The 25,825-nt window shown below is 41.7% G+C and overlaps 1 protein-coding gene and 1 long non-coding RNA gene across 14 annotated transcripts in view; one reads left to right on the top strand and one right to left on the bottom strand.

Annotated features, from left to right (window-relative positions):
* Positions 1–25,825, bottom strand: part of LOC103888147 — a 55,668-nt gene that overhangs the window by 2,692 nt on the left and 27,151 nt on the right. For 2 of the 7 annotated variants that reach the window (XR_004178995.1, XR_004178997.1), the window contains exons 2-4: positions 9,548–9,676; positions 4,821–6,266; positions 2,258–2,593 (exon numbers count right to left, since the gene is read on the bottom strand). This is a non-coding gene — a long non-coding RNA (uncharacterized LOC103888147). Of the gene's footprint in view, positions 1–2,257; positions 2,594–4,820; positions 6,267–6,333; positions 6,477–9,547; positions 9,677–10,215; positions 10,321–25,825 lie in introns of all 7 variants that reach the window. The other 5 variants (XR_004178996.1, XR_004178998.1, XR_004179001.1 and 2 more) reach the window with 5 other exon arrangements.
* ZNF133 (zinc finger protein 133) overlaps positions 14,446–25,825 on the top strand; it is a 29,746-nt gene continuing 18,366 nt past the window's right edge. For 2 of the 7 annotated variants that reach the window (XM_017945029.3, XM_021921261.2), the window contains exons 1-3: positions 14,446–15,315; positions 16,600–16,779; positions 24,821–24,898. In XM_017945029.3, coding sequence (XP_017800518.2) covers positions 24,896–24,898 — 3 coding nt within the window. In that variant the 5' untranslated portion in view covers positions 14,446–15,315; positions 16,600–16,779; positions 24,821–24,895. Of the gene's footprint in view, positions 15,316–15,567; positions 16,240–16,599; positions 16,780–24,820; positions 24,899–25,825 lie in introns of those variants that run through there. The other 5 variants (XM_021921262.2, XM_009216601.4, XM_021921263.2 and 2 more) reach the window with 3 other exon arrangements.

Raw genomic sequence — 25,825 nt, 5'->3', positions numbered from 1 at the left:
ATTAGAAGTGCAAAAGGTCATGTGTACAAAGAAGAAAACATTCTGATGAAAACTGTGATTTTTAACAATCTGAGTTTTCCAGCTGTCTAAACAACTAGTGGCCACCAGGGCACCCGCAGTCCCCTCACTTGTGTCCCTGAAGCTCATCAAGAGTTGCTCAACAGCCCACAGAACCACCTGCCTGCCTCATTGTCCTTATCTTTCCATTTCAAGGTTTCAACCAACCCTTGAGTACAGTCCTTACCGAGTCAGATCTGAGTGTCTTAGGGAAAGAATGAGACCAGGCACCTCCCCTGGGAGGGGAAACATGTTGCAGCACATCATGACAAGAGTATCAAGACAGAAGTTTATAAACTGTGCTAGGAAAATCAAAGGAAGAGGGTGGGGGGCGGGGAAACTTCAGAGAAGAAGTGACACTTGTGCTGAACCTGAAGGATGAATAAGAGCTGCCAGAGGGGCCTGGCACGGTGGCTCACATCTGTAATCTCAGCGCTCTGGGAGGCTGAGGTGGGAGGAATGCTTGAGCCCAGGAGGTCGAGACTGCAGTGAGCCAAGATTGAGCTACTGTACTCCATCCTGGCCAACAGAGAGAGCCCTGTGGGGGGAGAGACAAAAAAAAAAAAAAAAAAAAAAAGTTTGCCAGAGGAAGAAGGTGGTGGTATTCAATCCATGAAGTACAGGAGGCTTGATGCATAGCATTTTGAGGGAATTCTCAAATTCTAAGTAGTGAAAAGTGGCAGGGAATACCATGGGATAGGGAGGAGAAGCAGACAAGAGAGCAGTGAATAGTAAAACTGGTGGCAGCTTGGGGTAGACTGGAACAGAGTGGAGATTTGATCCTGAAGGCAGAAGGCAGCCACTAGAGGTTTATAAGCAGTGCAGGTAAATGGTCCCAGTTCTGTTCAGATAACAGGGGAGCAGAAAATTGAAAAGAGGTGAGGAGACTTGGGAATGGCTAAAGCACTAGCTGAGAAGCCACCGCATTAGTCCCAGGGAGAAATGACAAGGGCCCAAGGCTTCATCCAATGCTGAGGCAATGGCAACAGAGAGATCCCGGCAGATGTCCACATGCAGAGCACGCAGCAGGTGGTGGAAACTGATGTCAAGTGAAGAGAAAGGAACTCTAACAAGGTACTTAATCATTTGTGAAACTGAGAGAAGAGTCATGAAGTCCATGGAGATGTGGGGACTACAGGAGGAGAAAGAGGTTTGGGAAGGGAAAGGATGGGGTGAGTTTGAGGCATGCCGAGCTTAAGGTGCCTAATGGTCGTCTAGCAGAGACGTCTGCCTAGCATTGGAGAATGGATCTGGAGCTCCAGAAAACTGATATGGAGTGGATCTTGTATTCTCTCACACAAGAAGACAAAGTTCAATTTTGATTCAAGAGATCACAGGGCCATTGTAATTGCAAAAAAATGGAGCGAGACTCATTCTATTGATGGATAAAAGCAGGAAAGCTAATCTGGCAGCTGACAAAGATGGCCCTGTGCCAGGTCAGACTGAAACATTTTTTTATTTTGTTTTCGGGGGTTCTTTGGGTGTTGGAGGGAGTTGCAATTGTACTTCCTTGCTGGTTTGTTGTGGTCATCTAGATATTAACTGACTGTCTCCTCCCCCTCCCAAGGATGTACTCCATTCCTAGGATCTGGTATAGACTTACTAATCCCTGGTATGCATCTTTTTGTCTGCCTGGAGGTGACAAGAATGTGTTTTGTCACGCTGGTCACAAGGCGAAAGGGTAAAAAGAAGGCAATTAAAAATAAAGTTGTAATATAAATTGTTCTTCTGCTTCTCGTTTGATACGGTTGAGCAGGGGGTGCACTGAATATTTGTAGAAATGAATAGGTGTTATAAAATATCTCAGGTAGATGGCAGAAAAATGCCTTAAGGAAGGGGGCATCTTTTTCTAATTTGCACAAAGATACTGTCTGGGCTACTTCCTTCCTGCTGAAGATGGTTGGCTGCTACGAAACATAACAGCAGTAACATACAGTCACGTGTTGCTTAATGACTGGGAAACATTCTGAGAAATGTATCGTTAAGCAACTTTATTGTGCGAACATCATAGAGTGACTTACACAAACCTAGATGGCAGAGCCTACTACATACCTAGGCTGTATGGTAGAGCCTATTGCTCTTGGGCTGCAAACCTGGACAGCCTGTTACTATACTGAAAACTGTAGGCAACTGTAACATAATGCTAAGTGGTTGTGTGTCTAAACATATCCAAACACAGCATTCGTGTTTCTAAACATACCTAAACACAGAAAAGGTAGAGTGAACGTACGGTATTTGTAATCTTACAGGACCACCGTCATATATGCAGTCAGGAAATGTCATTATGTGGTACGTGACTGTATACTCATTTCATCCAGGAATTAGAAGGCTGAAAGGAAACACAATCCATTTTCCAGTTGCTGGAACCACACTATGAATATTAGCCTGGAATTCAGTCTTTAGCCAGTTTGAATTGTGAACAAACACAATTCGATATATAAAAATCAGGCTTAAAATCTTGTTGTAGTCAAGTGCAATGTTCTTCTACCAAAAGAGAATGTGTAGCATCTCCAGTTTCTGCTTACATCTTGTGGAACTGGAAAAGAAAGTCAGAAGATATCCTGACTTACTCAGTTTTTTGCTAGGATTCATACATCAATTCCTTAAGCGGAAGATGTTCTCTTACATGAACATGTAACATCAAGAACATCACAAGTAAGATTTTAATGTGGTTATAATTCATTCCAAAGAGAGAAATACTAGTCAAATCCACTACATCTCAACTTGTTTGTTTACTTTTTAATGTGTTTATTGTCTGTTGTAAGCTCCTGAGAAGACAGGCTCTATCTCGTTTATTGTCAAATCCTTGTTCCTAGAAGAGCAGAATAGCAGATGCTCAACAAACCTTTCTCTTGTTCTGACTAGGCAAATTTATTTAGCCTTTTAACCTAAGATTTAAAAGAATTTAGTCAGAATGAAAAGAAATCAGGAACTGAACCAATTTAAGGTTGTACTGATGATCACATTGATAAGTATGGTGAACATTTACTGAGCAGTTACTGTGTGCCAGGCCACCGTTCTGATGGCTTAAATATGTGGACCCATTGAATCCCCACATGACTCACAGAACCTCATGCAGGTTGGGAAATTTCCCCCAGTTCAGCCAGAAAGTGAGTGGCAGAGCTTGCATTGAAACTTGGGCAGCCTCACTCTACAGCCTGTGCTGTTGCCCATAACAGGCGCTTTAGCTGCTGCATTTGCCTGAATGCTAACAAGCCTTCCATTCCCTTTATTACCTTGAGACTGAGCAGTGTGGACAAACGCAGGTAGCTTTCTTGTCCTTCTTTCAAGAATGTTAGGCCAGGCACAGTGATTCACGCCTGTAATTCCAACACTTTGGGAGGTCGAGGTGGGTGGATCACCTGAGGTCAGGAGTTTGAGAACAGCCTGGCCAACGCGGCGAACCCCGTCTCTACTAAAAATACAAAAACTAGCCGGGCGTGGTGGCACGCACCTGTAGTCCCAGCTACTTGGAAGGTGGAGGCAGAAGAACCGCTTGAACCTGGGAGGCAGAGGTTGCAGTGAGCGGAGATTGCGCCACTGTACTCCAGCCTGGGCGACAGAGTGAGACTCTCTGTCTCAGGAAAAAAAACAAAGAAGGAAAGAATATATCTGTACATTTAACTTGTTCAACAGCCATTTTCCCAATTACTCCATTTTGCTAGTGGCAAAACTCCTTATAAGAAGATGTTCTGTCTCTGGGCAGTTTCCTTTGGAAACTACTTGGTGTTTGCAAGCTTCACACCCTTGGTTAGCTCAACTGTGGCTGCATGCATGCATTTCGAGGCCTGAGGATCCATTTCAGCCCACCATTTTGAAAATGCTCATACAATATTAGCTTCAATGGGGACAAGGGCTTTGTTTGGTTGATGCTATAAACAAACAGTAGTTGGCACCAAGTAGACCCTCGGAAAATATGGAATGAATAAATGAAGCCATGCCCTGAGAGCCCTGAGACAAGATGTGACACGTCCATACCCCACCCCCTCCAGTCAAAAAGAACGAGAATGGCTATATTACTTATCTGCATTTTATTTTAGAGCAGTAACTGACTATGGAATTATAGTAGTGTCTTTTTTCCATCTTCTTCAATTATATCCATAGTAAAAATATAATTAAAAGTTTCAACCTCACAAGATTTGGAAAGATGCAAAGTCAGTGGCTTCCTCTGAGGCCTTAGCTACCCATTGTCCAGGGAAAATGCTGGCCTCTGGACAACCGAATCCTGACTGTTGAGAACACTTGCACTGGTCCTCTACCTAAATTGCCAAAAGGGTCCGCAGGGAAAGGAAGGAATCACCATGTTTAGGGCGCCCTCTTCTGTTCAAAGGGCTGAAGCCCAAGGAGCCAGGGCAAGGCTTTCAGCGGATGAGCATTTTGGAGCAAACGTCAGAGAACCACAGACTTTTCATTCCTGGAAAGGGCTTTAGAGACAACTAGTTCAAACCACACATTACACGTGGGCAACTGAGGCCCAAAGAGGTCAAATGCCTCATCCACAGTCACACAATTGGTTAAATCTCGAAAGAGGAAGAAACCGGACTCCCAGGCCCAGACCCCTCAGTAATGAGAGGAAAATGAACTCATAACTCCAGTCTCTTGTGCCTTTGTAAAAATCAAGAACAATTAATCACAAATCTATAGTGCCAATTTCTTATGATTTATACCTTCAACTTCCTGTAATGTCACTAGTCACATTTTCAATACATGTTAACAAAGGTTCCCCAAGCATAGATTTCCTTAAGAACCAAAGAGAGACTTACCTCTATTTAGTCCAGCCATTCCTTTCATTATTTTTCTCCATAGGCCTCATATTTGAAGGTTTTTAGTCTGCCAAGCAAATCACACTTTTAGAATAAAAATGCATTTTCTCATTTTAAAAAGTACAGAAACAATGACCATGTATGAGATGTTACGTTACTGATATTATCAAATGAAATTTAAAATTTAAAATGTGAAATGTTTGAAATAGTGACTGATACATTATAAATACGCCAGAAATGTTCGCTACTATAATTCTACAATAACAATCAAAAGTAGAAAGAAAAAAAGTACTTTTGTTAGTCTGTGCAGCCCCATGGGAGATTAATGTCTCATTTCAATTTGATATTTTGAAATACTAAAAATAATAGTGGAGTTCAAAGGTAATTCTGGGGATACCTGGAAGCCAAAGATCCCTAGGCTGAGTCCATCTGCTGTAACCCACTAATCTCCCAGCCTGGGTTGGGGGGCTCACTCTGCCCTTGCATGGGATTGTGATGCTCTTTCATCTAGTGCGTTGATGTGGGTGCCTTGATATGAAGGGTATGCCCTTGGCAGTCCTTCAAGCCTTCTTGCTACTCCACTGAAACAAACATACCCTATCAACAAATTCTTACAGATAGATAGCTGGAGCCTAGTAAGGATGTGTCGAATGTTTGCAACTCTTTGCTAAAACCACAGGCTTCTAAAAGGAAAAAAAAAAAAAAAAGCAACTTCCATCTATGTGATGTTCTAGAACAGGAATCACTAATTTGGTGACTGCCTTTGAGGCAACATAATTGAGTTTGACTGGGAAGGGGCATGAGGAAACCTTCCAGAATGGCGAGGATATTCTCATCTTGAGAAGGGTTTGGATTTCACGGGTGTCTGCATTTGTCAAGATTCATTGAATAGTACACCTAAGATCTGTGCATTTTGTTGCATGTTTTGAATTTAAAAAACCATAAACAAATATTGAACTCTACTGATATGTATGCTGAACGATTTAGCGGTGAACTGAAGTCTGCAGCTTTGAAATGCATCAAAAAAGTGGATGAACTGATGGATGGATAGAGGGATGACAAAAGTATAACAAAAGATATATAGTAAAATATAACTATGGTGGGCATCTGGATATTCACTGTATGATTCTCTCAACTTTTATATTAGAAAATTGTCATACTATGTTGGAATGAAAAGAAATAAGGCAGATGTAATCATTTACTACCTTTAAATATGTTACACCAACTTATTCAGTGTTCAAGGTTCTGCTTTGTAAAAGGGCATTTTTAACAGTCTAACCAAAGAGGCCTGCAGAGTGGAAAGCTAATACCTTGGTGGTACTCTTCTCCACCAACATGGCTGGATGGTAATCACCTGTGACACATCCTTCCCTTTAGACTCAGTGCTACTGGAGGGCAGGGAGCACGGGGCATTCATTTCATGAGCCATGTGTTTGTGGTGGGCACCTAATTAAGATGTGGTAAGAACAGAGTTTCTGATCAGAAGGGTTCAGATTTGAGTTCTACAACTTACCGGCTGCAGGACGTCAGGCAAAGTACTCACTAAAACAGAGCTTCCATGTCCTGTCCGTGAAGAGGAATTCATCTCCATTTGGCTGTCTGGAGGGCTCAGTGAGGTGATGTGAGTAAAGCACAGTAGCAGGCTCCTGAAAAGAACTTCAAACATAGTAGCCTGTGCCTGAGACTGAGGCAGACCTGGATCCTTGGGCCCTCACAGAACTATTAGGGGACAAATTCCCAAAGGAATCACTAGATGATGGCTATTTCATTTCATCAAGACTGCAGTGTCTTGATGTGCATTTCTAGCACAAACCTCCTTCAGCTGCTGCCTTGGTTTGCTTTATCCACACCTGACCCGTCACTTGCAATGTACATCCTGGGGACCAACATCTCCAAACATGGTCCTGGGGCAGGAGCATCCTCCTTACTGGAAAGCTCAGGGCCCCCGAATCAGAATCTGCATCATAACAAGATCCCCAGAATATTGAACTTTGAGAAGCTCTGGTCTACCTTAGATGGTTTTCTAATGGTTCCCTATTGCCACTGATAATAAATTTCTTTCGTCTTGACCAGAGCTACAGTCGTCCCTGACTCTCTTCATCTTCCTTATTGCCCTTAATCTCTTCATTCTTTAGGATCTGCCCTCACTGCTGCTGGTTTTATTGTCATTAAAAAATATCAACGAGATGCTCAGACTTGCTCAATTATGAATATGGTAAAAAAATTAACTTATTAAGGGACAATCCATTCTAAAAATACTAAATATATGGACAGGTGGATGCAGTACTGTAGTCCTCCTTATTCACAGTTCCACTTTCTGAGGTTTCAGTTACCCAGGGACAACCACAGTCTGAAAACATGTGAGCATAGTACAATAAGATATTTTGAGAGACCACATCCACATAAGTTTTGTTACAGTATATTGTTATAGTTGTTCTATTTTATTATTAGTTATGAATCTCTTACTGTGCCTAATTTATAAATTAAATTGTATCTTCAGGTTTTTTTTGTATAGCAAAAAACGTATGTACAGTATATGGGATTTGGTACTATCCAAGGTTTCAGGCAATCAGTCTTGGATATATCCCCCATGGATGTCGGAGGGGAGGGGGGCGGAAACTATCATATTTAAATTTTAAAAAACTGATTAGGTTTCTTTTCTCAGCTGGCAGGTTTTGTGTTATTATGATTTTATAAGCTCAGCCACATGAAGGATCAAGTCAAGACACCTTGGCCAGGCAGGCGAGGAAGCTTATGTAGCCCCGACCTTGCCTCCTGCCACTCTGTACCCCATATTCCCTTCTCCAAGCTCTCACAGCTCTCTGCACCACTGAATAGCTCTGGTGACACTGGGATCAGTGATTTGCCTGTCCTTCTCTCACTGCTACCTGAATACTGTATTTCCTTTCATAAAATAGCATCCTACCTGAATGCCTAGTGCTGACTGGAAAATGTGGAGGGAGTGTTGGCATTGGAAATTACAGCTTTGTAACTATTAGGGTAAAAACCAGTCTAGACAAGAATCATTAACGGATGCACGGTCTTAAATTGTCAGAGACAACGAAAAACTGGTAACAGTACAAGGCAGAAATCAGGCACTACCAAACGTGATACCCCTCACACAATCCCCGAATAAAACATTCAGCTACCAAAAAGGAGGATCCTGCTCTTAAAAGACAGAAAAAAAAAAACAAAAAAAAAAAACCCTAAGAAAAATATTCCAGGTTAAAGGATACTAGAATCGTGACAACTAAACCTAATCCTAGGCTGGATCCCATACTAGAAGGCAAAAAAAAAAAAAAAAAATAAAACACATTATCAAGTCAATTGTCAAATTAGAATACCGATGGTAAGTTATTAAAAGTACTGCATCAGTGTTACATTTACTACACCTACAACTTTCTGTTTGAAATTATTTTCAAATAAAAGGTCTAACATTTACAAAAAAGTATTTCTTTCTAAATTAAAAAATAACCATTTCAATATATAAAAATAAAAACATACCTCAATATAAAAATAACCTACACAAAGGCATGTTTCTTTAAACAGGTAAATCACGCTATCAGTTTAAAAAAGTGCAACAGAGCAGCTGGGTGCAGTGGCTCACACCTGTAATCCCAGCACTTTGGGAAGCTGAGGTGGGTCGATCACCTGAGGTCAGGTGTTTGAGACCAGCCTGGCCAACATGGTGAAACCCTGTCTCTACTAAAAATACAAAAAAATTAGCCAGGCTGTGATGGTAGGTGCCTGTAATCCCAGTTACTCGGGAGGCTGAGGCAGGAGAATCGCTTGAACCTGGGTGGCAGAGGTTGCAGTGAGCCAAGATCGCACCGTTGTACTCCAGCCTGGGCAATAAGAGCAAAACTCAGTCTTAAAAAAAAAAAAAAAATTGCAATAGAGCTCGTGAGAAGCTGCCAGGGACAAGGTGAGATGGAACGTGCATTGGAGGAGACTAAGGAAGCAGCAATCATGAATCCTAGCTCACAGGTACTGAGCCCCAACTCGCTTCACAAGTATTATCAGTTTCACTGTTTTCCAGTGTATTCATTTATGCCTTTGTGTTTCTTTTTGCTATATTTTTTCAAGCTTGGGTTGAAGACTTTGTTTCCTTACCTTTCAAATGTTTTCTTTCAATGATAAAGTCATTAAATACAATAGATTTGCTATGATCAGAATTTTGGTTTTCATATATAGTATTCTTGTTTTGTTTCTAATGTGAAACAAAAACTACCAAGAAGACTACTTAAGAAAAGAAGTGAAAAGGTTGAGTTACTACAGGCATCACTGAAAAAGTTTCACAAGTTGTTCACTGAGGGAGAAATTTCAGTGTTTTTAAATGTTGGGAGGTGGAGTTTCATCGTGGCTGTGTTCATTATGGATTAAAAGCTAGCACTCTGGATAGGTCAGAGTGAATCCACAGTACTGTTACATAATTGGTTTAAAAGGTTCTATTTTTCAGAGGTCAGGAAAAAATATTGAGTTAGAGCCAAGTCGTTTTGCCCTACTAGGGTCATTCAAAGTTTAGAGTTCTTAACAGATATAGGTGAAGGGAGATGGCATTGTTTTATTATTTTCTAAGCAGGTGCTGCTGTAAATGGAATCTTTTCCTTTACTGTCTCTTCTTTTGCTCTTTTCTTTCCCTAAAATGATGGGATGAAGACACAAATATTAGCCACTTGGATGACCACACAAATATTAGCCACGTTATCAGGTTTCCAGTTCTATACCTCCATGTTGTTTTTTTGTATCATTCTCACAGGATTTGTTTCTATCAGAGTCACTTCAATTTCTTTTTGATACAGAATCATCTGTGGTTAGAACTGATGAGCTGGTAGCTTCGCTGAAGTATTAATACCCTGTTAACAACATACGTGACAGCAGCAACGATTAGGAACAAAGACAAAAATAGTATAACTAACATTTGCAGAGATTCCTTAAACCATAAAATATCCCAAGACAATGCCTTTGTATAACATCTTTGCAGCAAATAATGTAAAGCTGTTCTGCTGAGTTTGTATAGCAGACGCAGATTACATATGCAGTAATTGCCATTGTAATGGACAGGCGTCAAGTGTCAAATTAGAATACCAATGGTAGGTTATTAAAAGTACTGCATCAGTGTTACATTGTACATTGTACATCAGTGTTACAAGTGCATCCTACTAAATTCAGGCACTCAGATCCAAGGGAGAAACTCGCACACAAAACAATAAAAATCAATATCTCCAGCTACTCCTGAGAAGTCTGCATTTCAACAGGCACATTGATGAGAAAGAATTAAGTCATTTGAGATCTCACTAGGGAGTGTAGATACACTAAATCAAATATTGACATAAAACCATTTCTCAGGGGCAGACTCCTTCTTTCCAAGACTGACATTGTGTGGTAATCATACCTTGACATGAATACCTCCAGCAAGGAAGGGTACAACCAGAGTAAATTTGGTACATTCTTTAAGTGTATTTCTCAGATGGCAGGGAGCTGACATCACAAAATATGCCTGCGGTTACAATTTAAAAGTGTAATTATTCAACCAGCACAAGGACACCAATTAACTAACTGAATATAAAGAGTATAATTAATTATGTCCCACAATCATCAGAACAACATGTCTTTACAGAAAAGGTAAAAGACCTTGTAGTTGAAATATTCATGTTGTATTTCCAAGAATAGTAATACCAATCACATACCTTAAAATTTTTTAACCCTTTAAACTAATTTTATTTTACTTCAAAACTGGTTACTGAATATCATTAACCTTTGAGGTATATTTCTGTGAGTTAAGCAGAAACATAAATTGATGAACCTTATTAAACTTGCAGCTGATATTTTTGTCAGATATTCTAATAAAAGGTACCTCACTAGTATTTCAGAGAAAGGGCTACAAACCCAACAATCAGTTAAATTTCCTTATGTAACTGTGGTCTTATTGATTATAACAAATTAGCTGCCTTCATTAGGATTTGTCCTAGATCTAGGATAGTCAGAAAAATAAATATAAATTTTGTGACTTACAGTAGCTATCAAATTAACTTGTTCTGCTGGCCATGATGGAATAACTCATATCAGATGATCATTCCCATTATAAATAACCATAACACTGGAGAAAGTACAAAGCAACTATTTTCAGGCCCTGGACTATAGGTTGAACAAAATTGTGATCCCTGAGAGATGGGAAATTCAGAAAATGAGTTCTACATTTGCCCTGGCTAACTGCTTGGGGACAATTTCCTGACCATGATACAGGATGGTGGGGGCAAGGCATACTAGTCTTACCGAGATGAGGAGGCAAAAAAGACTTTGGGGATGGTGAAGTAGATGACATTGGTAGGGTAGGTCTCAGAAAGGAGGCAGCTGTGCAAAGTGGGGAAAGCCCACCTCAGCTGAAGTTGAGCTTTGCTTATGCAGCGCAAATATGCAATGATTACCAGAAAACAGCTGCTTGAGAGAAGAATGGAAATACTAGAAGTTTAGCAGGGCTGGTGAGTGTAGGCATTCCGGCCCAATCAGAATAAACAAACCTCATTAACACCTCAATCATTCAGCTGTGAAACTAGAGAGGCCATGCCATAAAATAAGGACCACATCTTATAGTAAGATCTTCTCTAGATACATTGTAATTGGAACTAAAATAAGGACGTTAAAAATATCTGCATGGGTCAAAGAACTTGGAGTTTGAGTCCTGTGAGTTAGAGGGGCCTGGTAAACACTTTCACCTTTCAAAGATCTAGCCTAACAAAGAATAAAATGAAGCCTGTACAAGTTCAAAACATTCATCCAGTAATTAAACTGCCTACAGGTATAAAAAGCATTTTCAGACGAACATAAGAGAATTTAGAATCATGCCACAAAAAACGTCCAGCATAACAAACTTTAAAATTACTAGACATGCAGAAAAACAGGAAGTGTGACCACTGTTAAGAAAAAAATGCAGTCACAGAAATAGATCCTGAGATGGTCCAGAGGTTTCAGCACATAGACTTTACAGAAGCTAGTATAAACATACTAAAGAAAAATACATGCATCACAAAGAAACAAATGGGGGTGGAAATCTCAGTGGAAATTATTTTTAAAAGAAACAAGTGGGAATTCTAGAACTAAAAACGTAATAAATAAAAATTTAAAATTTGCTAGATGGGCTTAAAAGATTGAAGATGGCAAAAGGAAGGTTCAGTGAACCTGAAGACAGGTCAATAGGAACTAATCTGTCAAACAGAAAAACATACTGAAGATTGGATAGAGTTTCAGGAACAATATCAAATGGTCTAACATATGTGTAAGTGGAGACTCAAAAGAAGAAATTGAGAAAGAATTAAATTTTAAAATTGAGAATTATCCAAAATGAGAAGAAACTGAGAATTATTTAAAGATATGACAGCTAAAGTTCCTAAATTTAATGAAAAACATTGGTTAACAGATTAGAGAATCTCAGTAAACCTCAAACTGGATTAATACCTAACAACAATAAATGATTTAGACACATCAATGTCAAACTGCTGAGAAGCAAAGACAAAGCAAATTCTCAAGAGTGACACACACACACCCCTATCTACCCATTCTCAACTATATCAAAACAAACAAACGTGACCTTCCCTGGGGAAACATGAATAACCTGTCTTTGTTTTCAAGTTCAAAAGGCTAAAGTCAGCTATATCTGGCAGCTGCTCCATGCACTGCCTTTTCTGCATAAGGGATTTAAGCTGCTCAGTGGGTCAGATTTTAAACTGTAAGAGAAGCCATTATCACCTAGTGAGACCAGACTGCTATAGTTTTCCAGCACCATCTCCCAGTACAGGTCCTTGAGTAGGACTCCACAACCTTCATGCCTCTTAGATGAAATCCACAGCCAAAACCTTGAATACCATGAAAACCCATTATGCCAAACACAGCTCTGCTCACTCTGTTGACACATGTGCCCATGTTGAAAACAAGGGAGCAAGAGGGCTGCTTGGGGAAGATAAGTAAAATATCTAGATCCTGCTTTTGACTGTAACTCTGGAGTTTGGATTCCAGGACCATTAACCCTGTTTACTATTCAATCAGCATCATTTGTTGAGATCCTAGTCTGGCTACTATGGGGTTTACAAATGAAAACACAATTCCTAACCTTGAGGTGCTTTAAATTTAACAGACAACATATTAAAACAAAACATAAGTATAGAATCATTATCTTTCTGAGATTTAGGAATTTGGAGATTCTTTAATCTAGCTGCTTATATTCAATTTAAGGATCTGAGCCTCTGATTGGGTTAAAGCTCTGTTACCCAGTCTGGTCTGAGGACAAGCAGTACCAGCATCATCTGGAAGCTTATTAGAAATGTTGATGCTTGGGCTCCATCAGGCATGCTGATTCAGAATTTGCTGCTTACAAGATCCCAAGTGACAAGTATGCATGTTTTTGAGAGCACTGCGTTAAATGATCTACTGAGGTATATGGTTCAGAAATAGTGACAACTAACCAATAACTAAACTTCTGATTTTCCAAAACAAGATCTCTCTTCTACATTACTACACAATATATTCCCTTCTTAAGAAGAAAGCAGCTCTGTTATGAATAATGGATGCCCAGGCTCCACTGCAAACTCATTTATTGGGGTGGTGTTCAGGCACTGTATTTTGAAAAGCTCCCAAGTACAGCCAGGGTTAGCAGAGTCTCAAGTCTCAAGAAGTCACTATAGGATAGTGATCAGGGAAGGTTTCATGAAACAGAGCTGGGTATTTGGTCTTGAAGGACAGGATGGATTCAGAGGAGCTAAGGGTATTCCAGATGAGGTATGGCATGGAGTGGTGGGAAGTGCCAGGAGAAAAAGAGGACATGGCAGCAAGGACTGTTTTAGAAAGCAGGCAATCCAGATTTCTAGACAGAAACTCCTAATTATTAAATGCTGAGGTCTTTCAAGGATGAAACAGGAGGCTGGACACACCAAGTATCTGTATGACAGAGGTGGACATCCAGACGGCATCCTTGTCTATACGCAAATCAGCTGGATGCAAGACCATGCGCTACCGAAAATCTCACTTTGGTCATGACAGTCCGCCCAGTGGCTCAGACCCTGAGATTCTGTCCACACTTCCTACACTCTTCCTTACTCGTCTGTGTTCTTCCACCTTGTCATCTTGCCTAATTCCTCAGGCAGCACATCCTGTAAGTCTTCATTTCCAGGCTTAAGAGATGTCAGCCATTTGTGTCTTTATTGTACAGCCAGCATAAGTGAACACTTGATCACGGGCGTCCCTGCATTGTTGTTCTGAACCTTTATGTGTATTAACAACTAATTTCTTGGTGATGACTGACTCATGAGTGAGGCAGAGAATGATGTTGAGGGATGAATCCAATTAACACTGGACATGTCTCCGGAGCCAGGACTGAACTGCATTCACAATAAATCATGTAGCCTCGGGATACGAGAAGGGAATGGATTCACCCTCTGAGAACTAAAAAAGAATTTTAGGAAATTCTCATCTCCCTGGTCCTTCAGATCTTGGTCATTTCCTTGGTCTTCCCAGAGAACGACTAAGTTTCAGAAAGCCTATCTGAGGAAGGTGAAGAGCAGTGAGAGGGTGCACGCGTGGAAAAGCCCTCTCAAGAGTGAAGTGGGCCTTCCCCTCGAGCTCTCCAGATGGGGCGTCCCAGATGGCACCAGCGCAGTCCTGTTCTCAACCAGGATCCCGGACAAAGGCCTAGAAATTTAAGCGGACGGCAGGCCAAGCTCTGGCCTAAGAATGAGGCTTCTGTTTCCCAGGAGATGAGAGTTTGCCCATAACTTCGTAGATTTCAAAAAGAAAAAGGTCTCAGGGCACCGGAAAAGGTGTATTTGGGTTGAGGGCGTGGGCTCAGAATCGGGTCTACCTCGAACGGGATGTGAGACTTCGGGAAGACTGCTCCGCCTTTCCAAGGCTTTAAATGGAGCTAAAGTGTACACGAGATGACGTTCGCCCGGTACTTAGGAATATGGGGCGTGACTTTCCAAGCGGGCGGCTGGAGCCAGGGAACGCTGCAACACGAACCAGCACCTGAAGAAGCTCGGTCACCCAGCTGTACACCACGACCAGACCCAGAAGCCGAACAGATGCGCCCCGAAACCTCATTTCCGCGCGCCAAGGGGCGGGGCCGGCACCGGGTGCGGAAGTCGCTCCAGGGGTCACTGGGAAGTGTAGTTTTCCAGCAGAGGCGCTCAGAGGGAGGGTCACAGTAGGGCCAGGCACTTTTCTCGGGAGTTTCTACGTGTTTTATGCACGTGGTTAAGAAAAAAGAGGGAGAATTCAGGTGCCACAGCGGCCATTCTCCAGTGACCGGAGCGTGTTACTCAGAAACGGATCCATCAGAGGCCAATGGGAGCTGCCGGCCGTCAGGGCGCGCCTGGTGGCGCCGAGCATCCTGGGAGGTGTGGTCCGGGCGCGGTGCCGAGGATTCGGGGTAGTGTAGTCCTGGCGCCCCGCTGGAGGAGCTCCCCAGCTGGTGGCTGGAGCGACCCCTTGTTCTTTGGTGGCGCTGGTGAGTGAGGCTCCCGCGGGACCCTTGCCGCAGCCGTACCCTTTTCTGCGCGGAAAGGAATGTCCCGAAAGGCTGGACTATGGGCTGAATTTGGGGACAGTGCGGGTAGCGCGGGGGTGGTGATTGTGGTGGGAACGCACTGGCGTGGCGCAGGCCGTCCTCTCCCAGATGTCTTATTTTGGGGGTGTGGGCGTGCATCTCCGGGGGAGTTGGGTGAAGCCCATCCGAGAAACTGGATGGTGATGGGTGGGGGATCGGGCTATCTCTCCTAGGGTTCTCGTGGGTGGGGACTGGTTCGGCTTTGGCTGAAATCGGGAAAGGGGGTCTCTCGCTCATGCCATAAGTCCCCGGTTTTGGGGGAGTTGAATAAATAAGCTTTTAAGGGAGCTGGTATTTCCCAGGTGGCGGAGCGGGGACCATCCCTGGGGCCATGTGTCCCCCAGGCTTTGGTCGGTTGAGGGCTAGTCTCTTGGGGCCCCACTGTTCTTCGACTTTGCTGGAGTGGAATGAGGAGCGGTCTGGTTTGACCAAACAAGCCAGGGTTAGACTGGATCTGGGGTGGCCATTTTGCTGCGATCTTAGGGTTTCACTTGGGTTGGTCGCCCCCGGATTCAGGCCTTGGAGGAGGAAGTCTGGCTGGGACCCACAGGACAGGTTTTTTCCAAAGGTCCCAGGGACCGTCACTGATCGCAAGAATTACGGATTCCCAGGCCCCTGGTGTGGTCAGGCTTTGGGATTTTACATTCCATTTAAGTTTTTATTGCGCAGAAATTTCGAACAGCCAGAAGTAGATAGAACTCTATAGACCAGATCTCCATCACGCAGATTCAACACTTAACACCTTATGACCAATCTTGATTCATCTCAGAACGGACACAGAGAATCCTTGCAACCCACAGAGTTCACCATCACCGCCCTTACTGTGTAAGAGCAGGGTCTCCACAGCCACATTTCCTCTGGGCTCTGTCACTTTATAGCTGTGTGACCTTGGGCAAGAGGCTGACTTCACTGTATCTTAATTTTCTCGATTTAACCTAAAGAGGATAATAGCATCTATCTCATTGGGTTGTTGATAGAATGAGGTGAAACTCCTACAGTGGCTGTAACAGTCTCTGGCTTATACTAAGACCTCAGTGAATATTACCTTTCTTTAATAACAGGCACAGAGGTCACCTCATGCTCAGCATCAACAGCATGTTAGGGCAGGTTGTGCTTTCAGCCTATATCCCAGCTGTGTTCCCAGGAAGCTGCCCACAATTCTTTTCTCCTTTTCTTCTGTGGCAGGTTCATTCCTGATGCCGCTAAGGAAGAGGAGGCGCTGCCCTACTGGAGTTTGAGGATTTCCCTTGATTTTCTTGATCGCTTTTTGTTCTTGTTCTGCCTCGCTGTGGCTCCTGTCTGCCCAGAGAGGACTGCCTGCTGGGGAAAAGGGGTACTCCTGAGCTCTTGAGAGCCCAGCTTCAGGTGGGTGCCACTTACCTTTTGCATTTCGAACTATGAGTGGGTTTCCTTTGCCTAGCTTTGACATCTGTGTTCTAGAGTGTCCCATCCAGGGATCAGGGCCCCAGCTGGTTCCTTCAGGAAACTAGGCTTGTTTTAACAGTGATCATTTTCACAGGGAATATTTTTCAGAGCTGATGCTCTCATTCATTACACCTATATTCTTCCCCTACATTCCTTCTTTCAGTATTTGTTCAGACTGCTCATTCCCAGGGCTTGTCAGATGCTGTGAAGTTGTCAACATTCTGTTCTTCTGTCTTCCAATACTCTCACTTACTCTTTTCCCTGCTAGAGTGTTGGCAGCAAATCCCAGTTATATCATTTCACCTGAGAATACTTCAGGAGGCATCTCTAACACATAAGGACTTCTTTTTTTTTTTTTTTTAACATAACCACAATTTCATTGTTACACAGTTACATTGCTACAGTTATATTTTGTTATACCCAACAAAATTAATAATTTATTAATATCATTTAATATCTAGCTCATATTAAGTTTTCCCCCATTGTTAAAAAAAATATATTTTTTTCCACCAGTCAGAACAGCCCTGGTCAGAGGCAGGAGAGGGAGAAGTATCTGGAAACAGCATCCCAGTTTTCCCTATCTCTGCCTCATTTCTCCTCCTACTTCTTCTGATCTTGCTAATCTGTACTGACAGCTTTATAACTTGATACAAGCTAAGCTATACCTCTGAGTTTTCCTTGCATTCTCGTCTCCAAACTTACTTCCCATTAGAAGTTGTGTCCTCCTGGCCGGGCACAGTGGTTCACACCTGTAATCCCAGCACTTTGGGAGGCCAGGGCAGGCAGTTCATCTGAGGTCAGGAGTTCGAGACCAGCCTGGCCAACATGGTGAAACTCCATCTCTACGAAAAATAGAAAAATTAGCCAGGCGCGGTGGCACACACCAGTAATCCCAGCTATTCAGGAGGCTGAGGCAGGAGAATCTGTCGCCTGGGCAATAGAGCGAGACTCCATCTCAAAACAAAATTTAAAAAGTTGTATCCTCCCATTCCACCTGTGCATTCTTCTCGATTCCTTTTCTTTCCCTTTGTCTCCATTTCTGCACTGCCCTAGCTTCCTGTCTCTTCTTCACCTTCTTGCCTTGTCTTTCCTCCCATTTAGAGCTGAACTCCTTGAAAGAATTATCTATGTTTATTGTCTCCATTGCTATCCTTCTGTTATCTTTTGAATATTCTAGTAAGGCTTTTTCAAGTGACATCAACAAATATTGTTGTCAGAGTTACCAGTGTTCTCCCTGTCACAATCAGGCCACCATCAGTTCTCAGCAACATTTGATGTAGTTGTTTACATCCTCCTTCTTAATATAACCTTTCACACAGTTGCTCTTGGCACTTGGTCTTCCTGGTTTTCCTCCTAACTCATAGGCTGCTCCTCCTCTGTCTCCTTTGCTGGCTCTTCCTTCTCTCCCAAATTTCCACCGTGGAAAAGGCCCTGCTTCAGTTCTTAGACCTCCTGTCTTCTTCAGCTATACTCTCTCCTTGGTTCTCCCATTCATTCTCAAAGCTTTAAATGCTATCTGTTTGAGGCTCAGCCTAGAGCTCTGCCTGCAACTCCATATCCTGGTCCCCTACCATCTCCTTCACATTTCCACTTGGATTTTTTTTTTTTTTTTTGGTGAGACAGGAGTCTCACTCTATCGCCCAGGCTGGAGTGCAGTGGTGCAGTCTCGGCTCACTGCAACCTCCGCTGCCCGGCTTCAAGTAGTTCTCATGCCTCAGCCTCCTGAGTATCTGGGACTACAGGTGTGCGCCACCCCACCTGGATATCTTACGGGCATCCCAAACCTAATGTGTGCAACAAGAAACTCTGATCACCTTCCCTGAACATGTTCCACCCCAGTGGTATATAGACCATTCTTTCAAGAGTTTATCTTGGAGCAGGGGCATTTCAGCTCCTTCCTTCAGATTGCTTGGAGTCATCAAGGAGTCGTCCTTGATCCTTTCTTGCTCTTACACCCTCATCCACACTACGGAAATCTGGACTCTGACCATTTCCATGCCCTGCTGCTTCCATCATGGTCCAGGCCACCGTCTCATCTGGATGATCATAGCCTTTGAGTGGTCTCTTTGTTTCTGCCTGTGTCCTGCTAAGGTACATTAATCAGTAGAGCAACTAGAAGGATATTTTAAATGTAAATCGAATCGTGTCATGTGTTTGCTCAAAACCTTCCAATGGCTTCTCATCCTAACCAAAGTCAAAACCAGTATCTTACAAAGCTAGGTCTGATCTCCGCACATTTACTCTTAGACTTCATCTGCACCACACTATTTCAGTCATGCCACACCAGCCACAGTGAACTGTCCATCCCTTGACCATGCCAGCCTGGCTCTTCCTTGCATCAGGGTCTTTGCACTGGCTGTTCTCTTGCCCTAGATGTTCTTTTCAAAGTTATTCCCTTGGCTCTTCACATCCTTGAGATTTTTACCCAGTCACCTCAGAGATGCCTTCCCAAATCACCCTATATAAAATTCTAAAATTTCACCCCACTTCTGTGACTATCCTTTCCCCTTCCCTGCTTTATTTCTCTTCATGCCATTCATCACTTTCTGATACATCGTGTATTTTATTTATTCGTGTAATTGGTCCATCTTCCTCCTCTAGACTTTCATGTCAGTGAGGGTGTTTTTGCCTTGTTCACTTCTATATCCCCAGGATTTAAAAAGTGCCTATCACACGGTAGGAGCTTAATAAATACTTGCCAAATGAAAGAATAATCCAACCTGTATATATAAAGCTAATTCTGGGAGTATTGGATGAGGCAGACTAGGATGTTGGGAAATGGTCTACAGAGACTGTTAGGAGGCTTTTGCCATTGTCCTAGTGCTCCAGCTGGTGAAGGGGTGGGGAGGAATTGAGAGAGTTGGCAGAGGTGGAATCAATTAGCCTTGATAATTGGTTTGATATGGAAGGTAGGAAGTAGTCATGGAACTGAGTAAGCGCCATGGATGACAGGAAGGTGCTTCTGTTATTAGGTAAGCTGAAAGAGAGAAGGGTTCTGGTTATTGACTGCTATACAACAAACCACTCTAAAACTGAGTGGCTTAGGAGAGCAACTATGTTTTAATCTCTCACAGTTCTTTGGGTTTACCCAAAGCGGATGTGATCAGCTGAGATGTAAGTGATGCATCTTGCTATGGCTGCCGTCATTTGGGGACTCATTTGGGTTGGAACATGCAAGATGGTTCCATCACATATTTGACATATTTTCATAGGTTTCATCACATATTTTCATGGGTTGGCTGGAAGGCTGGGGTCAGCTGGAAGGCTGGGGTCAGCTGGGACAGCAGGTCTCCCTCTCTCCAGGTAGTGTAAGAGCTTCCAGCAGGGCTGAACTTGTTACATGGTGTGTTAGAGCTCCCAAGAGTGAAAGCTGTCTGGCCTTCTTAGGACTTAAGCCTGTAACTGGCACAGTGTCACTTGTGTCAAATGTATTGGTTAAAGCAGGAACAAGGCCAACGTGAAAGAGCTCCCAGTGTTTAAAGCTGGAATAATTATAACAGCAATATTAGCAGTGATAATATTGTATTATAACCCATAGGATAAGATATAAATCCATATTGATATAAATAAATAAATGAATACAAACAAATGGGGAGACAGAATAGCTCTGACAGAAGAATTCTAATTAATGGATTTAGAATGAAAGGGGGAAAAAGAACATTGTCATTTGGTAAACAGCACAGTAATAACTATTGCAGATAGGTTCCACAGATATATGCTAAAATTAGTGGCTAAAAGTTTGAAGAGAAATAGAATATTTGTATAATCTCAAAGTATCTCTCTCAAGATATTTATTAATTATAAAGGGAAATGTAGTGACTTTACAATGGAGAAGCTCAGAAGACACCTCCTTAACCAAGTGATCAAGGTTAACATCGCCAGTAAAAGGACATAACAATATCATGAACTCATTGATATGCTGAAGGACACAGCATCACATCTGAGGTATTCTAACCAGAAATGAAAACCTCGTTCTAATCATGAAAAAACATCGGACAAACCAAAACTGAGGGATACTCTTCAAAAGCGCCAAGTTCGTGAAAGACGAGAAAAGACAGAGGATCTGTCACAGATTGGAGGAGGTTAAAGATCCATGACAACTAAAGGCAAAGTGAAAACCTCAGTTAGATCCTGGACCAGAAAAAGTACATTCATGGAAAAACTGGCAAAATATTATTAAGGTCTGTAGTTTATAGTATTGCATCAATGTTAATTTCCTGCTTTTGATGATTGTACTATGGTTTTCTAAGATGTTAACATTAGAGAAAACTGGGTGGAGCGCATGGGAATTGATATTTGTGCAACTTCCTTGTAAGTCTAAAATTAATACAAAATAAAAAGTTTTAAAAATCCATCAACTCTATATTCTTGAGTTTTTGGTTTGTTTTTTGAAGAAGAGGTGTTGAGTTTTGGTAAAGAGTATCTTACCATGTAGAGAGACAATAGTGACTTCTTACATCTGTTATTATGATGTATTATAACAATAGATCCCCTAAAATTAAACCAGTCTTGCAATCCTGGGTAAATTTTTCTTTGCCATGGTGAAATATTTTGTTATTGCGATGTTGGAGTCTTTTTGCTAATATTTTAATTAGAATTTTGCTTCAATATTTGTAAGTGATAATTAGTCTGTAATTTTTCTGTTTTTGAACTGTCATCAAGTTAAGGTCCTCATGGTATCCTTGCTTTATAAAATGAATGAGGACTTTTCCCTTTAGTTTTCAGTGCTTTGGGACAGTATTTGGAGCATAAGGACTACCTGGTTTGAAGGTTTGATAGAATTTCCTTGTGACCATCTGGAGTTAATTTTGGGAGTTATTCACTTCATCTAGGTCTACACATTTATTTTTATAGAGGTCTGCAAAGTAGTCTTACATGACTTTTAAGAAGATGTTTTTTGGTGACTTTCCCTTAGTTGTTTCTTATTTTGAGATCTTGTTGGGAGGTTCTAACAGGGGAGCACAGCTATTCGTATACCCTTGACCAAAGACTGGTCCTCCTCTATGAGGGATGGGCGTCGTCCTTGACCAAGTGTGCAGCTTCCGGAGGGATGCACATGGAGCAGTGAGGGAGGAAGGGGACATACACCTAGCCAGCCAGATCAGCTGAATCGACCCTGGTGATCAATGTGGTGACAGATGTCGCAGCCAGATCGCCCTCACAGCCATGTTACTTCTTATTTTGAATATTTATGCTTTCTCCCTTTCAGTTAGCTAGTGTTTGTCTACTCTTTTTGACAAAGTAGGACTTGGCTCATTAGATCTACTGCTTTCTGTTCATTAATGTATGCTTTCATCTTTGTTATTTGTGCTTTCTTTTGGGTTACTTTATTTTATTAGCTTTTTGAGCTTGGAATTTAATTTATTCTTTTTTTTTTTTTTTTTTTTTTTGAGGTAGGGTCCCACTTTGTCACCTAGACTGGAGTGCAGTGATGCTATCAGGCTTGCTGCAGCCTCAACCTCCCAGGTTCAAGTGATCCTCCCTCCTAGGTCTCCTGAGTAGCTGGGACCACAGGGGTGTGTATATGCACCATGTCTGGCTATTTTTTTGAATTTTTTGTAGAGATGAGGTCTCACCATGTTGCCCAGGCTAGATTCTTTTCTTTCCTTTCTATTTGTAAAAGTATTTAAGGCTATAGTTTCCCTTACCTCACTGTTTTAAATAAATCCTGTATATATGTAGTGTTTTTTATTACATTATTTTTAAGCAATTCTATAATTTCATTTTGTGTATTCCTTTTAATTCCCACCTGTTGCCTATGATATGATCAGCAACCTTTTTCTGCTTTCTTCTTCCCCTGTGTCTTCTATTTGAGTGGCATTTCTACCTTATCAGGACACTGCCCTATACCATTAGCATATGTTTTCTTCCTCTCTCTTCTCCCCTTTTCATGCTAAGTTTACAATTATGTATATTAAATGTTCATCATCAGTCTTTTTGCTAAGTTTCCCGTCATGTCTTGCTTTGAATGATGATTTTTGGCCAGACCTTTTTTTTGGTGGTAAATACACATAACATAAAATTTACCATTTTAACATGTTCAAGTCAATGTCATGAAGTACATTCATATTGCTGTACAACCATCACCACTATCTATCTCCAGAAATATTTTCATCTTCCCAAACTGAAACTCCATACCCATTAAACAATAACTCCCCATTCTCCCTTTCCCCAACCACCTCTCCTGAACCACAATTTGACTGTTCTGGTTACCTCATATAAATGGAATCTTACTGTCCTTTTACTTCTGGTTTATTTCACTTAGCATAATGTCTTCTAGGTTCATGTTGTAGCATGTGTCAATTTCCTTGCATTTTAAGTCTGAATAATATTCCATTGTATGTACATATCACTTTGTTATTCATTCATCCATTGGTGGACACTTGAGTTGCTTACACCATTTGGCTATTGTGAACAATGCTGGTATAAACATGAGCATACAAGTATCTGTTCCAGTCCTTGCCTTCAGTTATTTTGCGTATATAGCCAGAAGTGGAATTGGATGAATCACATAATAATTGTATTTTAAATGTTTTGAGAAACCACCATACTGGTTTGTGGGTATACCATATTTTACATTCCCACCAGCAGTGAGCAGTGGTTGAATGATAATTTCAAAAACTCTGGTAGAACTCATATTTTTTGCTTAGAGTCACTTTGGATTCCTGTTGTTGTTCTTTAAAATCTAATAGTTTTTCTAGTGTCTTTGAGTTGGTGGTTATGAGTCAACTTTTCCCTCATATCCCATAGGCCCTTTCATATTTAGATTCAGGTAATCTATTTTAAAAATGTTTTCTTACATTATACTTTTAAATATTTCCATTGTTTCGGTATCTAGGAACAAATTATATGAATATTACTTCTTTGTCTGGTTTCCTATCCAGCTTCTTTCTGATCCTTTTTACTTCTTATTTCACTTCATTCTCTTGTTTTCTGGCTATTACTAAGTGCTCATTATGTTTTCATTTCAATCTATTCCTCCTTGAGTGTCTTATAAGTTAGTCTTCATTTCTCATATAGTATTGTCTTTTTCTTTGGTTTCTTTCAAAAGTTTGTTGAAATCTTTTTGTTTCTTTACTTTTTTTGTCCATTTCTTTTTTTTTTTTTTTTTTTTTTTTTTTTTTTTGAGACGGAGTCTCGCGCTGTCGCCCAGGCTGGAGTGCAGTGGCGCGATCTCGGCTCACTGCAAGCTCCGCCTCCCGGGTTCACGCCATTCTCCTGCCTCAGCCTCCTGAGTAGCTGGGACTACAGGCGCCCACCACCGCGCCCGGCTAATTTTTTGTATTTTTAGTAGAGACGGGGTTTCACTGTGGTCTCGATCTCCTGACCTTGTGATCCGCCCGCCTCGGCCTCCCAAAGTGCTGGGATTACAGGCGTGAGCCACCGCGCCCGGCATTTTTGTCCATTTCTATTCTTAGTTTTTGAATTTTTAATTCATGGTGATATCTCATATCCCAAAATGTTTGTTTGAAGATATTTAATTTAGTTTAATGTTACGGTTTTGTTTATTTTTTTTCTGTCTCATTTTTTTTTTTGGTGGAATTTTCTTTAGCTGAATTCTTTAGATTCTTATTTTCATTTTTTTTTAATAGACTACAACTGTTTGCATGTCTGCATTTCTGTAAACAGAACTGTCAGATTCTAGTGTTCTTGAGATTTCCCTAGTTAAGGAAAATGCTTCTGCCAGTGTAGCAAGGTACAGTTTCTTTACTGGATTGCAGGGGATGGAGAGGTGGTGCGTCCTTTGGGATTTTGTTGTTGTTGTTTTGTTTTTCTCTTTTGTTTTGCAAGACCCTGGATTACCCTCTATTGCTTGTTTTTCTTTTCCTTTGCTCTTTCCAAGCAGTATCTTTTCCTTGCTTTATACGTTCCCCATTATGCCACTGCTCCCCCAGTTGTGGGGTTAAAGAGCAGGCCCTGCTTCACTCATGAGGACAGCATTTCCACCTGACACCCTCTCATTTCTGTTTTCCTTACCCAGATCTACCTTCTGAGATATCATCCTTCTTTAGGGAGACAAGGAAAAAAGGCCACAGGGTCCCGGAGAGCCAGGGGAATGGTGAGTGTTTCCTGTCTCCATTACTGGCTGTAACAGGACGGACACATTCCCTTCTCTTACCCTGACTGCCTTATTGGTGCCTAGTAGAGTTCAGCTCCAATTCCACTTACTGGCTTCCCTGCCTCAGCATCGCTTTCTGCACAACCCATGACACAATTATTCACCCAGTAGTTAACTGAACAACACACAATTCTACAGTTTGAGATAGAGTCTGCATTTCTTTGTTCAGCTTCAAAAGTTCTACTGCCTGAGAGTAACATCACAGTAATGGAATGGAAAGTGCATACGATTATACTGGCAGAATCTGTCAGGTATACCTATTTTGGAACTCCGGAGTCTAGTTGAAGGCCTCTAGTTCCCAGATGGAAGGAAGCATAGAGGGTAAGTCACAGCTAATTTTAGCTCTTAGTATAGTAGCAGCTACCTATCATCCACCCTGCCAGCCCTATGGCAGGTAGCTATCCTGTATTCCTGGATCAGCTTCTACATGGCTTGTGGGAGACATGGTGGACAATAAGGACCCTTTACTCCAAATATTGAGGATGTGTGTTCTAATTGTTAATTGCTGTTTCTGATCACAGAGGTGGTCCACTTAAATCCCCTGAAAGCTACTTCAGCCAATTGCAACCCCCACTGGCTAAAGTGGCTTTCAGGGGATTTAAGGAGCTAGAGTCTATTTTCCCCCACTTAAGTTCTCTTTTTCCCCTTTGAGAGCCAAATATTTGAGGACTAGTATATTGAAAAGCAACTGCATATGGGGGAATGTAGAAGGTATACCCATGGAAAGGCATGGGCTCAGAAAAGACCTGAGAAGACCTTAAGCTTACACCTCAGACTAATTCCTAGCATAGGGACACCCTACATCAATATTAAAAAAAAAATGAAAATACAAACAGAAGGGAGACTCTGACTTACAGAGTTGCTGCG

The sequence above is a fragment of the Papio anubis genome, chromosome 16 (assembly GCF_008728515.1).
Source record: "Papio anubis isolate 15944 chromosome 16, Panubis1.0, whole genome shotgun sequence".
Lineage (NCBI taxonomy): Eukaryota > Metazoa > Chordata > Mammalia > Primates > Cercopithecidae > Papio > Papio anubis.
The sequence above is the reverse complement of the archived record's forward strand: the minus strand, read 5'-3'. Positions and strand labels throughout refer to the sequence as shown.